Below are 16,818 nucleotides of genomic sequence, written 5' to 3'. Positions count from 1 at the left end.
AAACAGTCCTCACTTCTTAGTGTGCATGAGCACTGCAGCCACACTAGTTCCTATGGGTGAGCCATATTTCCAGCTGTCCTGCAAAATACAGCTCACCACAAGATTGAACTGACTATTGCACACTTTCAAACTAAGGTGAGATGCTGGCAGACATGTTTTTGGAAGGCGAACTTGCTCTTTAAAACATTACCAAGGTTTATCACCTGTCTAAAAATATACTTGAATTCCCTCTTATATAAATTGTCTGCCTAAATTAAAATGTATTTATTCTCATTTACAGCAGCAAACTTCAAAGGTGGAGAAGGTGTACTTCACTACTACGGTCCCATTGACAGGCACAGGGGGTACGTTGTTTTTTTCTGTTATATGTTGTTTGTTGTTGCATTACTTTAGTTTTGCATCTTACTCTGTGTTGCTAAGAATACATGGTATATTCTTTTTACTAAACTGAATTGTAACAGCATCTACTTCTAGCTGAATATACTGTGTCTGTGACTATGGATGATTGCAGTACACTCTAGTGCAGGGGTAGGCAACGCCCGGCACCGGTGCCCCGAGCGGCACACAAAGCCCCTTTTGCTGCCACTCGATTCCCTTCCCAACAGCAGAGCAGTGCAGGGAAGTGTCAGAAAGGCGCTAATGCATTCCAATCTCACGATCTAATCTCACAATTCCCCATGCCGCACCATGTGGGTGAGCAGGGGGGTTAAAGTGGTGGGACAGAAGAGCAGGGTGGTACAGTGGTGTGGCAGATGTGCAAAGGGTTACAGTGGTGGGACAGATGAGCAGGGGGTACAGAGGTGGGGCAAATGTGCAGGGTAGTACAGTGAGGGGACAGATGAGCAGTGGGGTACAGTGGGGGAACAGATTTGCAGGGGGTACAGTGATCTGAGGTGTGAAGGTGCAGGAATTGGGGCTGATCTGAGGACTGGAGGTACAGGAACTGGGGCTGGTCTAAGGCATGAGAGTGCAGGATGTTAATTAGTCACTATTAGTCAAGTGGTTTACAGCATTTACTTTATAAAAAATCATTTTCGTGATTGAGTGTGTGAAGTTAACAATTTTTTGTTATAAAATTGGCACGCTCAATTTCTTTGAAAACCTTTTTCTTTCTCGAACATCACGGGACACAGAGCCACAGTAATTACTGATGGGTTATATAGGGTATCACTGGTGATTGGACACTGGCACACCCTATCAGGAAGTTCAACCCCCTATATAATCCCTCCCCTTGCAGGGATACCTCAGTTTTTACGCCAGTGTCTTAGGTGATGGACGTGTAAAGATGTCCTGTGCTGAGCTCCAAAGGGAATATCCTATATCCTATACTGGGGCAAGCCAGGCAGACCGGATCCATTCAAAGTGTCCTTTCTAGGCCGAATTGGATGGTACCCGGGCCTCGTGTCCGAAGAAACAAGGTTTTACCTGTAATGCTTCTCTTTTTAGAGAGCTGGACCCCGCATATTAGAAAGTGGTTCTCTAGCCTAATTTCTAGCCGGGTGCTTTACGGGCCCAGAACTGCAGGATCCCCCTATTTGTAGGGGGCCCCAGTCTCTGACGGTTTTTTCAAACGGAGCCCACCATGAAAGGTGAAGATTGGGTCTGTGTAAACTGAACCCTGCGGCTGGATAAGGTAAGAGGAGATTCCACAGAATTTTCTAATTCTAGTAGGTTTCTCCTTTAAGGTAAATGCATGCTATGCCTATTGTGACCACCGGGGGCTGCCAAGAGCACAAACCTTCACATGCTGGATTGTCTGTCTCAGTGTTTATGCTGCACAGCGTCTCACAGCGTCTCAGGCCGGCTGCAAAGGTAGGATGGATGGGGGGATTTCTCATGTTTGAATGTTCCCCCCAGGCTAGAGAGAGGCCACAGGGGTCTAGAAGGTGGTTATACCGCTCGGGCACCGCTGCCTCGGCTGCCATTTCCGACCATTGCCGTTTAGGCAGGTCTTCACTACCAGCTTCTCTCCCTCCTCCCCCTCCCCCAGCCTTCCTCCATAGTATTACAGGAGAGTCGGCCAGCGCGGAAAGCGCTCGTTTTTTTTTTTTTAATTTGAGGGGGGGGGGTAGAGGGGGGGGCGGGACGTCAGCACAGGTGCTTAGACTCCCACTCAGGCCAGCTGCAGGCTATTAAGGCACTCTGTACAGGTGCACACAGCCTTTGGAGAGACACAGAGCTGACGATCGCATGTAAGGTGGGACACAGGCATTCTCCTAGGCAGCATTTACTGAAGTAACACCAGACTGAGCATTGGGTAGCAAGGCTTTTAGCCAGACTACATCGCTCAGCAGTCAGTGTTCATTTGTATACCTCACACCTTGTTGCTTTGCACTATGGGTAGAAGAGGTTCAAGCACCCCTAGAACCAGAGACACTAGGGGATCTCGTTCAGGTTCTGAGGGCCCCCTGTCAGCAGCATCCTCCCCCCCTGATGGGCCAGGGACGGCTAGCCAGGGAGAGCCGTTGGGGTCAGGAGCTACACCTGCTTCTGGCACTTCAGCCCCTGTATACATTACACAAGAGGTTTTTTCCTCAACCATTAATGGTCTAGAGGAAAGATTAATGGCCGTGATTACGTCTTCACTCAGTAGAAGAAAACGCACTAGGCCTTCCTCTGTTCCCCAAGACCCTCAGGAAAAGGAGTTCTGGGATAAAGGAGATGAATCCCTTTCAGAGGATCGGGATGGGACGGATGATTCCTCTTCGGAGGAATCAGGTGGAGAGGGGCCCTCTGCGACTTCCCAAGAGGAGAAAGTCTTAGTGCAGATCCTTACTGGATTGGTCCGCTCCACATTTAAGTTGCCCGTACCTGAAACTGCTAAAGAATCCTATTCTGCTTTGGGGTCACCTTTCCAAGCAGTACAGGCTTTTCCTGTTCATAATTTACTTGAAAAGTTCATTTATTCTGAGTGGGATCACCCAGACAAACTTTTTTTTTTTCCGCCGAGAAAGTTTTCAACACTTTATGCGATGGAAGAAAAGTTTATTAAAATGTGGGGAATACCGGCCATTGATGCCGCCATTTCCTCCGTAAATAATAGTCTGACTTGTCCTGTAGACAATGCTCAGATGCTCAGGGATCCTGTAGATAAAAAGATGGAATCCCTATTGAAGGATGTTTTTTCCTTTAGCAGGTTCAGAGGCTCAACCTGCAATAGCAGCGATTGGAGTCTGTCAATACTTAAGAGACCATGTTAAGCAGGTCATCAAAGTATTACCTGAACAGCAGGCCCAGGGGTTTGCTAACCTTCCAGCGGCCTTATGCTTTGTGGTTGACGCCATTAGAGATTCTATCGTGCAAACCTCCCGTCTTTCACTGGGGTTGGTGCATATACGTAGAATCCTATGGTTGAAAAATTGGTCAGCCGAAGCACCATGTAAGAAGCTGCTGGCTGGGTTTCCATTTCGTGGTGCTAGGTTGTTTGGAGATAACTTGGATAACTATATCAAGAGAATCTCTTGTGGGAAAAGCACTCTCTTACCTGTCAAAAAGAAGAGTAAGCGTCCCTCTTTCAAACGGACTCTTTCCCCAGCGCCGGGGTCTTCAGCCTCCAGGCAGTCTCGATGGCCACCTCCATCTGGGTCCAGAGACAAGAGTCAACCCCAGGGACAAAAGAAGTCCTGGGGGAAGAAGCCTAATAGGCAAAACAGTAAGACCTCTGCATGAGGGGGCGTCCCCACTCACTCGAGTGGGGGGAAGACTGCGACAGTTCTCAGGGCTCTGGCAGGAGGATTTCCAGGACAGATGGGTAATCTCCCGGTAACCTTAGGGTACAAGCTGGAGTTTCAGGAATTTCCCTCTCCTCGGTTCCCCAGATCAAGTGTCCCCAGAGACCCAGAGAAGAAGCAGTCGCTCCTTCTAGCGTTAGAGCGACTTTTGTCGCAGGAGGTCATTATGATAGTTCCCGCAAAGGACCAGGGATTGGGCTTCTATTCCAACCTTTTTACGGTCCAAAAGCCAAATGGGGATGTCAGACCCATTCTGGATTTAAGGGATCTGAACCGATTCCTAAGGATTCAATCCTTCCGCATGGAATCAATTCGGACAGTAGTTCCCACCCTGCAGGGAGGAGAATTTCTGGCATTGATAGACATCAGAGATGCATATCTGCATGTGCCCATTTTTCCTGCTCATCAGAAGTGTCTGCGCTTCGAGGTAGGAGGGCGCCATTTCCAGTTTGTGGCTCTGCCTTTCGGGATAGCCACTGCACCTCGAGTGTTCACAAAGATCTTGGCTCCTCCTCTGGCTAGATTAAGGGCTCAGGGTATAGCTGTCATAGCATACCTAGACGACCTGCTCTTGATAGACCGGTCGGTAGCCTCTTTGAATGGAAACTTGAGGACCACAGTCAGGTATCTAGAACACCTGGGTTGGATCCTCAACCTAAAAAAGTCTTTCCTAAAACCAGTAAGAAGACTGGAGTATTTAGGTCTGATTATAGATACAAGCCAGGAGAAAATATTTCTACCCCAGGCAAAGATCGCAGCTTTAAGAGAGCTGATTCTGGCAGTCAGGACCAAGAAGGGTCCCTCTGTCCGCCTTTGTATGAGGCTACTAGGGAAGATGGTGGCTTCATTCGAAGCAGTTCCCTATGCCCAGTTTCATTCAAGAATGCTGCACCACAGTATTCTGTCGACCTGGATCAAGAAGGTTCAGGCATTAGACTTTCCGATGCACCTGTCGCATGCGGTGCTTCAGAGCCTCAATTGGTGGCTCATACCCGAAAACCTGCAGAAGGGGAAATCCTTTCTTCCGGTTACCTGGACGGTGGTAACAACAGATGCCAGTCTGTCAGGTTGGGGAGCAGTTCTGGAACAGCCTGCGGTTCAGGGGATATGGTCCAAGACCGAGAGGACCTTACCCATCAACATTCTGGAGATCCGAGTGATATATCTAGCCCTAAAAGCCTGGACTATCAGGCTACAGGGTTGTCCGGTCAGGATCCAGTCCGACAATGCCACAGCATCAGGGAGGCACCCGGAGCCGAGCTGCTCAAAAGGAGGTGAACCAAATCTTAGTCTAGGCAGAGATGCATGTGCCATGCATATCAGCAGTTTTCATCCCGGGAATAGAGAACTGGCAGGCAGACTATCTAAGTTGCCAGCAGTTACTACCAGGGGAATGGTCTCTGCATCCCGACGTCTTTTGGGCCATATGCCAAAGATGGGGGGTTCCAGATGTAGATCTCTTTGCATCCCGATTCAACAAAAAGATAGACAGATTTGTGGCAAGGACAAAAGATCCTCTTGCATGCGGGACGGATGCGTTGGTGATTCCGTGGCATCAGTTCTCACTGATTTACGCATTCCCGCCTATTCTGCTACTACCACGACTCCTTCGCAGGATCAGGCAGGAAAGGAAGTCGGTACTTCTGGTGGCCCCCGCTTGGCCCAGAAGGACTTGGTATGCAGAAATAGTAAGGATGACGGTGGGTTCCCCGTGGACCCTACCGGTACGCCCAGACCTGTTATCTCAAGGTCCAGTGTTCCATCCTGCCTTACAAACGCTAAATTTGACGGTTTGGCTATTAAGACCCACATTCTGAAGAGTTGTGGGCTCTCAGGTCCTGTCATATATATCTTGATTAATGCAAGGAAGCCAGCTTCCAGGATTTATCATAGAGTCTGGAAAGCTTATGTATCCTGGTGTGAATCCAGAGGTTGGCATCCCAGGAAATATGTCATAGGTAGTTCTTGATTTTCTACAATTAGGATTAGAGATGAAGCTGGCCTTGAGTACCATCAAGGGCCAGGTCTCTGCTTTATCAGTATTATTTCAGCGGCCACTTGCTTTGCATTCTTTGGTCCGAAGCTTTACGCAGTTGGTGATGCGTCTTAATCCTCCGATTAAAGCGCCCCTAAACCCCTGGGACTTGGTCCTGGCTGTGTTACAGAAACAGCCTTTTGAACCAATAAGTCAGATTCCTTTGGTCTTGTTGACAAGGAAGTTAATTTTTCTGGTGGCCATCTCTTCTGCTAGAAGAGTTTCAGAATTAGCAGCCCTTTCCTGTAAGGAGCCTTATTTGATTATACACAAGGATAGAGTGGTACTACGCCCTCATCCTAGTTTTTTACCGAAGGTGGTTTCTGATTTTCATTTAAACCAAGACATTGTTCTGCCTTCCTTTTTTCCAGATCCCTGTTCTCCGGAAGAGAGATCTCTACATTCGTTGGATGTAGTAAGAGCAGTTAAGGCCTATCTCGGGGCAACTGCTCAGATCCGCAAGACGGATGTTTTGTTTGTGCTGCCAGAGGGTCCCAATAGAGGACAGGCAGCGTCAAAAGCTACCATTTCTAAATGGATTCGACAATTGATCATTCAAGCTTACGGTTTGAAACAGAAGATTCCTCCGTTTCAGATCAGGGCACATTCCACAAGGGCTATTGGTGCTTCTTGGGCAGTGCATCACCGGGCCTCTATGGCTCAAATCTGCAAGGCCGCAACCTGGTCTTCAGTTCATACATTCACCAGATTCTATCAGGTGGATGTGAGAAGGCATGAGGATATCGCCTTTGGGCGTAGTTTGCTGCAGGCAGCGGTACAGGGTCCTCAGGTCTGATTGCACCCTGCTTGGTCGTGGTTCCCCCCCCTCAGGTAGCATTGCTCTGGGACATCCCATCAGTAATTACTGTGGCTCTGTGTCCCGTGATGTTCGAGAAAGAAAATAGGATTTTTAAAAACAGCTTACCTGTAAAATCCTTTTCTTTCGATGGACATCACGGGACACAGAGGTCCTGCCCCTCTTCTAATACACTATATTGCTTGGCTACAAAACTGAGGTATTCCTGCAAGGGGAGGGATTATATAGGGGGTTGAACTTCCTAATAGGGTGTGCCAGTGTCCAATCACCAGTGATACCCTATATAACCCATCAGTAATTACTGTGGCTCTGTGTCCCATGATGTCCTTCGAAAGAAAAGGATTTTACAGGTAAGCTGTTTTAAAAAATCATATTTTCAGCACACTGTGCTCAAAGGTTTACCTACCCCTGCTCTAGTGTATCTAGACCAGGGTTTCTCAACCAGGGTTCCATGGAACTCTAGGGTTCCTCCAGAGATTGCTGGGGATTCCTTGAGCAATGAACAATGTCTGACTCTCAGATAAGTTTTAGCAGGGGTTCCCTGAGACCGGAAAGCTATTTCAAGGGTTCCTCTGTGTTGGAAAGGTTGAGAAACGTTGATCTAGACCATCTAGTGCAGGCGGGCTCAACCCGTGGCCCAAGCCCTCTGATGTGGTCTGCAATGTCAAACCAGGGAAGCAGGAGCCGACGCCTGCAGTGAAGGAAGCAGGTGGCCACAGAGGGAGTAGGAGCTGCATAAGACAATGCTTCCTTTGTCGTGCCAGGTCCTGTCCAAGGCAGAGTGATACCAAGTGCGCTTCGCCTGAGACCTTTCTAGCAGCCTGGAGGGCGATGCCAGTTGAAGCTGGAAGAGGAAAAAGTAAATGTATTAAACATCCCATACACTGCACTTTTGCATTGGGCATTTTAGCACTTATGAAAAAGGGGTTTTAGGCTGCTTTCACACTGTTCCACAGGGTGCAGCACAGTGCATCTATGGCTTTCTTGTGGAGTAGCTGCACTGAGGGTTATTACATCCTATGGGTTTGAAAGCGCACCAAAACTCCTGCATTTCAGAAAGTGCACCACAGTGCGGGTAAACTGCAGCGCATCAGTGTGAAACTAGCCCGATAGGGGGATCAAGACAGTAAGGGCTCATTTATATTTGTGATTTGGGGGTGGTAAAACCCCATAGTTCCTTGTGTCCCACGACCGGTTACCAAATCACTTAATTGGTCCTTGCACTTTAAAAGGTTGAGCGCTCCTGATCTAGTGTAAAAGGATATAACAAGCACTAACTAACCAGCATAACAATGAATAGGTTTTAAAAACTTTAAATGGATACAGGACTTTATTCACAGTTGAGTTTAAGCATTGTGTAGGATATAATATCAATTGAACTGGTCATGTATGACTGCAAGGGAAATCAATAACCCAATATAGCTGGCACTAGGCAGGTGACACAACTGTCAGCTGCAGATCACTTTACATGGTAATAACATGCCAGTGACAGATTGCAGTGAGCAGGGTGAGGAGGCTCGCTACTTGGCACAACCCCATGTCCATATACACTAGGAAGGGGGAAAAGTAAAGGGTGGTGACAGTAGTGTCACACTTCAGTTGGGATGTTAGGGGTGGCACAAACCAATGCCCAATAAAAATCATGACTGATCTGTTAGTAGTATTCTGTTATACCAGACGTCTGACAGTATCCCTTAACATGTACAGTACTGGAGCGGCTTTTTAAACAGGCATTAATTTATGGTCCCACCAAATATGGACTGTTTCATATTGATTAGAGTGGAGTAAGGTTTAATATTCCTTTACCCCCATGTCTTATTTATCTTGGCACTAAGCAACAGTGTTGTTTCACCCTGTTCAATTCCCCTTAAAGTGTTTCTAAATTCAAAATAGTTTTTAACCTTAATTGCATTAAGGTTAAAAAACAAAACACTACCTATACACTAAGGGCCAGGAGCCATGGGCTCCTTCTGCTGTCAGTCAAACTCCTGTGAGGAGGGAACAAGAGTGTGGCTTACCGGTGCTGTGTTTATCTATTGACACTCACAGCTTGGCTCAGGAGTGCACTAGCATGAGTACCCCCATAGCACCCAGCTTGCGAAGGGAGCACTCAGAGAAAGGAGTGGACAGCGCTGGTGGGGGACTGCAGAAGAGGTAAGGGACCACTCTGTGCAATGTCGTTGCACAGAGCAGGTTAGCATAACATCTTTTTTTTATTTTAAGACAAAAAAAATACCTTTTTAGTATCTTTGTTATATTTGTTAAAGTTCTCATAAGGTGACTGACTTGATTGCACAGGAACTCCATGACAATTTTTGCAGTTACCACGATATTGTTTTTAAATTATCAGAAGTGTGTATTTTTTAGTCTGGCTCACTTTTGATGATTTAGGTTACTGATGTTATTGTTTGGGTATTGATTTGTTATAATACTAAATCTTAAAATATTTGTCTTTTTTGTTACATAGTAATTGTGTGCTCCATGGGTTATACAGTACAATTGTTACAAAAATAAGGCTACTTAATGGATATTTCCACCATTTTCATTACATTATTTGTGTTTGTATTTCCAGGCAATGCTGTACAGCAAATTGGTTTGAGCCTGCCTGTCATCATTATAAAACAAGAGGAGTCTTGCCAGTGTCAGTGTGCCTGTAGAGACTCTGTAAAAGAGACTGCTGCCAAGGCCAAAAGATGTTCATCTTCAGAGATTGACCCTGTCCCCAAACCAAAGACTGACCCACCCCCTCCTGACATTGTAGCCACTCCCTCATCACCCTGCGAAGGCAACAGTGGACACTTGCACCCCACGGATTTACAACCTTGGACACCATCATCTTTAGACATCTCAGACTTCTTATCCCTTCAGAGCCCAGAAAACTCCTCTAACCTTGTTCCTGGGGACGCCTTACTGCAAGGAGATGATATCAGCCTTAGTGGGTTTTCTAAGTAGATATCGGTCAGTCTTGGGATATTTTCCTAAACCTCTTCATACAAGGGGCATTCAGCACTCAGCATTCATCTCCGATCACCCTCACCAATAGCTCAACCAGGAGCCCAGCATACCATCCTTTTTATTAATTGGTAGATCAGCACAGAGCCTTTTTTTAATTGTGTTTTTTTTTTTTTTTCACATGGGCAAAACCCACCCAGTGGAAGGAGAGGATATATATATTTTCCTTCCAGCACTGACGAGGGTTTACTGAGCTAATAGATTCGTTATCCTATAGTTTGATTGCACTATAAGTCACTTTGTTTGGAAACCTGGAATTGTAGCAGGGAAATATATAAAAATATATATATATATGTATCTTAAAAGAGAAGCCACTGGACACTGTTTTATCCTCTGTGATATTCAGAGGCGCTGTTACAGTACATTGAAAGATGGGACAAAGATATAAAGAGATCATATCTATTTTATTGGTTTTATGTACATACTTTGAGTAAGATGGTCTAAAGCAATCATTTGTATTCTTTTATTTCTACTTAATGTTCTGTTCCTACTGCTCCGTCTTTGACAAATAATTCAAATTAACACCTAATTAAAAGATGTTATACATCTTACATAAGTGTTTTATTTTCACACGTTTAGGCAGTAGTGATTAGGATAGTAAGCAGCTCAGTTGCAGCGTAACTGAAACATAAGAGAGATTTAGGGGCCCAAATTTTTTAATTTTTTGACCCCCCCCCCCCCCAAGGTAACCATTTATATCCCATCTACATCTGCCTATAGTACAGCATTCTGCTTCTGTGCTGTTAGGTACATTTAGTTAGTGTGATGCTGGGCCACAACTAGTGTTGACGTGTGACAACTTGGCTGCTAGTACATGCTAAAAGGATGTTCCATATGACCTTTTTAATGAACACATACTAAAAGACTATAATTAAAATCCTTGACATTATCAAGTAGTCTTTTGTGTTAAATTATTTGATTGTCATGCTAAAAATAACTCACTTTTTTAAAAAGAATCTTTATCCTAGTGTTTTTAGTAGGGTTGCACTGATTCCGGATTTTTTCATCGGTGAGTATGAGTACCAATTCGGCCAATTAATCACCAAAACCAAGTACCGATACCTTTTTGTGGTGTGATTTGAAATTGCACTGCAAAGGATGGTATACAGTTTGAAAAGGCATATGGTGCGATTTCTGTCTGAATCCCATGTAGTTTCCCACAGCGCTCGTGTGTGAACCCAGGCTGAAGTCACTTTGTATGGGCTCATATTGCACCGCATAGGTATACTCGGCATTGGTGCAACCCTAGTTTTTAGCAGTGTGAATTGAGCCTCCAGTATAAAATGTTCACATTGTGGTGTTGCATTAAAGGAGCACTGTACCCCAGAACAAATAAATTATAAGTATTTTTTGAAAAAGTTACTAATAACATTTATAGGAATTCATATGTCAAAGTGGCCATACCTTTAAAGCGGATCTTCACTGCATCTCAGCACCACAAACCAAAAACACAATTTAATTCATTTTTAATATTCAAAGCAAATTCCCCCATCCACCCATGTCTCTATGATTTTAATTTGTTGAGAAATCACTTTGAAAAACACCCCCTAGCATTTCTGTCTGTTGCCATTTTGAGTGCAGATGATTCATGTAACCTTTACTTCCTGGCATCCATCTGCCCTTAGCTCAAGCATGCTTGCAGGAGAATGTGCTCCTCTCTTCCCCTCCTAAAGACGTCTGGGATGTATGACATAATTTTCCTAGGCAAGAAACCAGGAAGTAACTGAAGAAATGTGAAAACAAAAACGTTTAAGGGCCAGTTCACACCACATGCAGTCCAGTGTGGTTTTGTTCTGCATCAAAAACACATGGAAAGTAGGTTATATGGTTTACAATGACATAGTTCACACAAGTGCATACAGTTCCAGGGCTTTTCAGTTCCAGAAAAAAAAGGTAGAACATGCTCCATTTTTCCTGCACTGAACTGTACTGGAACACAGTAAAATGCATCTGAAACTCACTAGACCCTAGTATAGTAAAAAAATAAGCACCTGGAATGCATCTGGAAGCTAATCAAAAACGCGCATGCAGAAACGCATCCGGAACGAATCTGGTGTTTTTGTGGTGTGAACCAGCCCTAAAACAAATATGATATACTTTCCTATCTATTTCCTATCCATTTAATAATGCTAGCAGCATGAGGATTACAAATAATCAATGTTGATTGGGAGAGTGAAGTTCCACTTTAATAGAAACTGAAATATTTGCCATCTAGGCAAATTACTATAAAGCAGGGGTGTCCAACCTTTTGACCTTCCTGGGCCACATTGGAAGAAGAGGGAATTGTCTTGGGCCACACATAAAATAAACTAAAAAATCAGGATAGCTGATGAGTAGAAAAAGTCCGGTAGATCACAAGTTAATCGATCACTGATATAGCTAATGTACTTATCTGAGTAATAAAACTTCATTTTTTTTTTTATATATTTTTTTTTTGATATAAAAGTAAAAGCAACAGGCAACACACAGCCACATGGCTGTATCTAGGAGGGTGCAGGGTTGGCTGCGCCCCCCCAGATTTCAGTTGTTCCCCCTCTGTGCGAAGATTGTGGGTGGGGGCCCTGGAGTGCGCAACTAAAATCTAGGGGGGGGTGTAGCCCACCCTACACTTCCTTAGATACAGCCATGCAGCATTTACTTGCCTGTCGCTATCAGCAGTCCCTGTATTCACTACTGCTGGTGCTATTACAAAAAAGGCAGCCCCCGGCATCCCTTCACCTTCACCGTGCCTGTGCTTGGATTCTCTGCAAGCTGCTATGCTTACATGGCTTCCCTAGGCATCTCTCCATACACGCCAGTGCCTAGCTTGTTCTCCCAGCCAGCCACCGTGCCTTTTATGCTTGTGCTGTATCCCTCTAGACATGCCCGGGCCGCATGCTGTGAACTCTCTTGGCTGCGGGTTGACACCTCTGCTATAGGGCCTTTTGCTGCCACTGGAAAAAGGAGGTGACAAAATTGTTTCCTTCTTGTGGGATTTTTGCAGAGGAAATCCTGAAAATATTGCTTCTCATTCCACCATTTTAAGTTTGTTTTAAAGAATCGCCTGTAGTGTTTACATATTTACCCATTGCTAGTTTTTGAAGTTGTATGTACGATAAATCCAGGTCATAAAAATAAAAAAAAATGAGGTGCATAATGACCCTTTATCATACACAAAAAAAGCCAACTCTCCTTCTGCTCATTCCACCATGTCATAGTACTAAAAAATTACAATGGTAAGCACATCCAGAGTGAAATCAAATAAAGCATTCATTCCTTTCTCTAAAAAAAAGCTAGATTTTATTTCACTCTTGGTGAAATGTCAGTGTTGATCTTTGTGAACTTTTATCTAATGGCCATGTGCTGCTGCATTTAAGCAAGCATGTTGTTGGGGCCTGCATTCCACAGGTTGTCAGATCTCTTTTTTTTGGGGGGGGGGGGGGTGGGGGGGGGGGGGGGGGGGGGGGGGGGGGGGGGGGGGGGGCAGAGTATAACTAATAAGTGACCTTTGCCTGAATGTGTTGCCAGCTGCACCATGTTGTCATGTTTCAATGTCCTGCCATTATGGGTTTACCATGGTGGGAGTTGGGGCTGAGGTATTAAGAGCTGATATTCATTGGTTGGAGTGCTGAATACATGAGTTCTTTGTTCTTTTCTGCAATTTATCCTGAAGAAAACCTCATCTTGCTGCTGCTCCTGAAGCACCGCGTGAATCTTTGGACAAATTTCACTACCCCAAAGAATTATAATAAACAAACAAATTACTAGTGTATATGTAAAGTAGTAGTCTAGAACCAGAATTTGCTGCTGTTACTAAGGCAAAAACCTCCAGCACAACACTACTCACAGTGCTACCCTTTAATTATTGTATCTGTTTGTATATAAGTTTATATATAATCGCAGCATTACTCAAAACCCACTGTGATATATTTTTCATATTTCACATTCTTAAATTTCACTAACCACCTACCTGTGGCTGCCTGAAACTTATTGGCACCTGCTGTCCAGGTTTGTGAATATGTTCACTTTAGGCATACCTGGACACACAGGGGTTGATTTACTAAAACTGGAGAATGCAAAATCTGGTGCAGTTGTGCATGGTAGCCAATTCACTTCTTCACTTTGTTCAATTATGCTTTGACAAAAAGAAAAAAAAAAAAACTGGAAGCTGATTTGTTTCTATGCAGAGCTGCACCAGATTTTGCACTCTCCAGTTTTAGTAAATCAACCGCACAGAGCACATTCCTGCTCTAATGGGTGATCTCAGCCATAGTACCCTAGTTGCTCTGAGGACATTTTTCTGGTATCCCAGCAGTCTGCCAGTCTGGAAACATAAGACCCCTATCACTGTTAGGTCCTCTTTTTTGGAACCTCCTGTAGCTCAGTTGAGGAAGCTGAGGCCTCCCCATGTCCCCATGAGCTTGTTTTATGCCTGCCACCAGCGATGTCTGTGAGTGCAATACTGTTTCATTTTAACCGTTTTATTAAATAAACATTGCTACACTGTGGTGGCTCGGTGCCCCTCTCACCTCTTCGCCTGCAGTGCAGGAAATGGCATGTGATTCAGACAGGATGTACTACATTCCTGTTCAAATTGCATGCGATTCTTGTGAGTGCAGTTTGAGCCCATACATTTTGTATGGGCTCAAACCGCTCTGCAAAGGTAACAGTTTTAAGTATCTGAGCATTTGCACGAGTAAATGCTTAGTATCAGTTTATCCCTAAGAGGCACCAGGCAATAAAAATTACGGTAGGTATTTTATATAATTTTCTATGTTCCTGGCACCTACATGGCAGCATCCCTGTGATAAATGGCTAGCTGCCAGGGTGGGTAGATGCATAAAGGTTTTTTATTGTATGGCTGATAGAAGCTTGGATAGTTTTGTTGTTTTGTTCATCATTCGAATTCCATGGTTGTCAGGACATCTGGATCAATCCTATAATCTATCTGTAAGGTATGATGTGAAGACCAAGAGGCAACATCTACTACTGCTTTCTGTACTGCTTCATCTACTTCTGCTTCTATTTAATGAGACCTTTTATTTTCTCCATAAAGGGAAGTAAAATTTGAGCTTCTGGAGAAGGAAGCTAACTCTTAGCCTTCTTTGGAGGTTCCTCCCCATCCCCTCCAACATCTTGTTTGACTTCCTGCATGTAGGATTGTACAAGCGTAAAACAAACTCAAATGTTCTAATTCCTCATCTGATGAAGAAAAATCATTGTCAGCCTCTAGTAGTTCACTCTGGTGAGGAACCCAAGACAAGATGTGAGAAATGGAAGGATTTGAAGATGGCTCTGGTAGATTCCGCTGATCTGCCTCATGGTGTGGAGATTGAGAGGGTCCCTGCACTGGGAAGACAGTGGGGAATTCTGATATGTAGTGTTGTACCACTTGCCTAAGGAGGGATGCTACCTGCAGACTCTCCCACTTTCTATAAATTGAAATTTTCTGCAGTCTAACTCATTGGCCATAAGGGCGCTCCACAGGCCCAGCAAGTATTTCCTTGGGCGATGGGGGCACCGTGGTGAAGAGGAAGAGTGATGCTTCTTCTTGGCCTTTGTCCCAGATTGAGAATGATACCTGGCAGCTACTGATGATGGGCTGTCATTCTCGGGCTTCTTAAGCCTCGTACACACGATGAGAATATTGTGATGATTGATCGTCCGCTTTTTGTTGCATGCTAGCCGGAAATGAAGGCATGTGGCATGTTAGGGGGGTAAGAAGTACTTAAAGCGGAAGTTCCACTTTTGGGTGGAACTCTGCTTTAAGTAGTACAGTTTTTGTCTGAAAAAAATTGGAAGAGCAAGAATACGCATGTTCGAAGACGAAAGACTACATTAAAATACAATTCAAAACAGTATATCACTTACATATCATCACTCAACTTACTAAAATTCTCATATGACAGAATACAACTTTGGAAGTGATGTACTGTGTTGAATTGTCACAGCCGGTGGCCCACAGTAGTAATGCTGGTGCCGTGGACAGCGGGGGAGAGAAGCGAGGCTTTGGGCGCCCGCATCGCTGGACCGTGGGACAGATGAGTCTTTATTAAAAGTCAGCAGCTAAACTTTTTGTAGCTGCTGACTTTTAATAAATACAGAACCAGGTGGAACACCGCTTTAAACAAAAATCAGACGTTGTGTTCACCTATGGTAAACATTTTCTAGCTTGCACCTATGGTTTTTTTCACCCAAACAGTAGGAATCAGCTGTCAAAAACGCCATACTAACGATCAGAAAATCGACCGATCGTGCCTCATATGTAAATTTTCAGGTGTAGGGGCAGAGTGGGCAGAGATGGATACAGAAAAGTAACCAGCGTCAGAGGCACTTTTTTTTATCTCTGAAATACACATATCTTAACCATAGGTCCCTTACGTAGTGGGCACGTGAGGGTCTTGAATAGTGGTGATTGGTTCATGGCTCATGGGAATAAGGCAGCTAGCTTGAAAGGATAACCGAACCAAAGGGACAAACAAAAAGAAAAACTATAAGGGGTTAATCCATGTTATATAATCACCGCCCACTTTTTTAGATACACCTGTTCAATTGCTTGGTAACACAAATTGCTAATCAGCCAATCACATGGCAGCAACTCAATGCATTTAGGCATCTAGATGTGGTGAAGACGACTTGCTGAAGTTCAAATTGAGCATCGGAATAGGGATTTAAGTGACTTTGAACGAGGCATGGTTGTTGGTGCCAGACGGCGGGTTCTGAGTATTTCAAAAACTGTTGATCTACTGGGATTTTCACGCACAACCATCTCTAGGGTTTACAGAGAATGGTCTGAAAAAGAGAAAATATCCAGTGAGTAGCAGTTGTGTAGATGAAAATGCCTTGTTGATGTCAGAGGAGAATTGACAGACTGGTTTGAGATGATAGAAAGGCTACAGTAACTCCAATAACCACTCGTTACAACCAAGGTATGCAGAATACCATCTCTGAATGCACAACACATCGAACCTTGAAGCAGATGGGCTACAGCAGCAGAAGACCACACCGGGTGCCACTCCTGTCGGCTAAGAACAGGAGACCGAGGCTACAATTCACACAGCCTCACCAAAATTGGACAATAGAAGATTGGAAAAATTTACCTGGTCTGATGAGTCTCAATTTCAGCTGTGACATTCAGATGGTAGAGTCAGAATTTGGCATAAACAACATGAAAGCACCTGTGAACAAGTATTCCAGCCCAGTACGATTGCACTAAATTCCACAATTCCTCTGCATTTCTTGGT

General features: G+C 44.5%; 1 protein-coding gene across 1 annotated transcript in view; it reads left to right on the top strand.

The window, feature by feature from the left end:
- MTF1 (metal regulatory transcription factor 1) overlaps positions 1-10,264 on the top strand; it is a 68,945-nt gene extending 58,681 nt beyond the window's left edge. Inside the window, exons 9-10 of the mRNA XM_073615508.1 lie at positions 281-344; positions 9,156-10,264. Of these exons, the coding sequence (XP_073471609.1) occupies positions 281-344; positions 9,156-9,535 (444 nt within the window). The 3' untranslated portion in view covers positions 9,536-10,264. The remainder of the gene's footprint in view (positions 1-280; positions 345-9,155) is intronic.
- Positions 10,265-16,818: the final 6,554 nt, after the last annotated feature.

This window comes from Aquarana catesbeiana, linkage group LG02, assembly GCF_042186555.1.
Source record: "Aquarana catesbeiana isolate 2022-GZ linkage group LG02, ASM4218655v1, whole genome shotgun sequence".
Classification (NCBI taxonomy): domain Eukaryota; kingdom Metazoa; phylum Chordata; class Amphibia; order Anura; family Ranidae; genus Aquarana; species Aquarana catesbeiana.
Note: the sequence above shows the minus strand (reverse complement) of the source record. Positions and strands in the feature narration are given on the sequence as shown.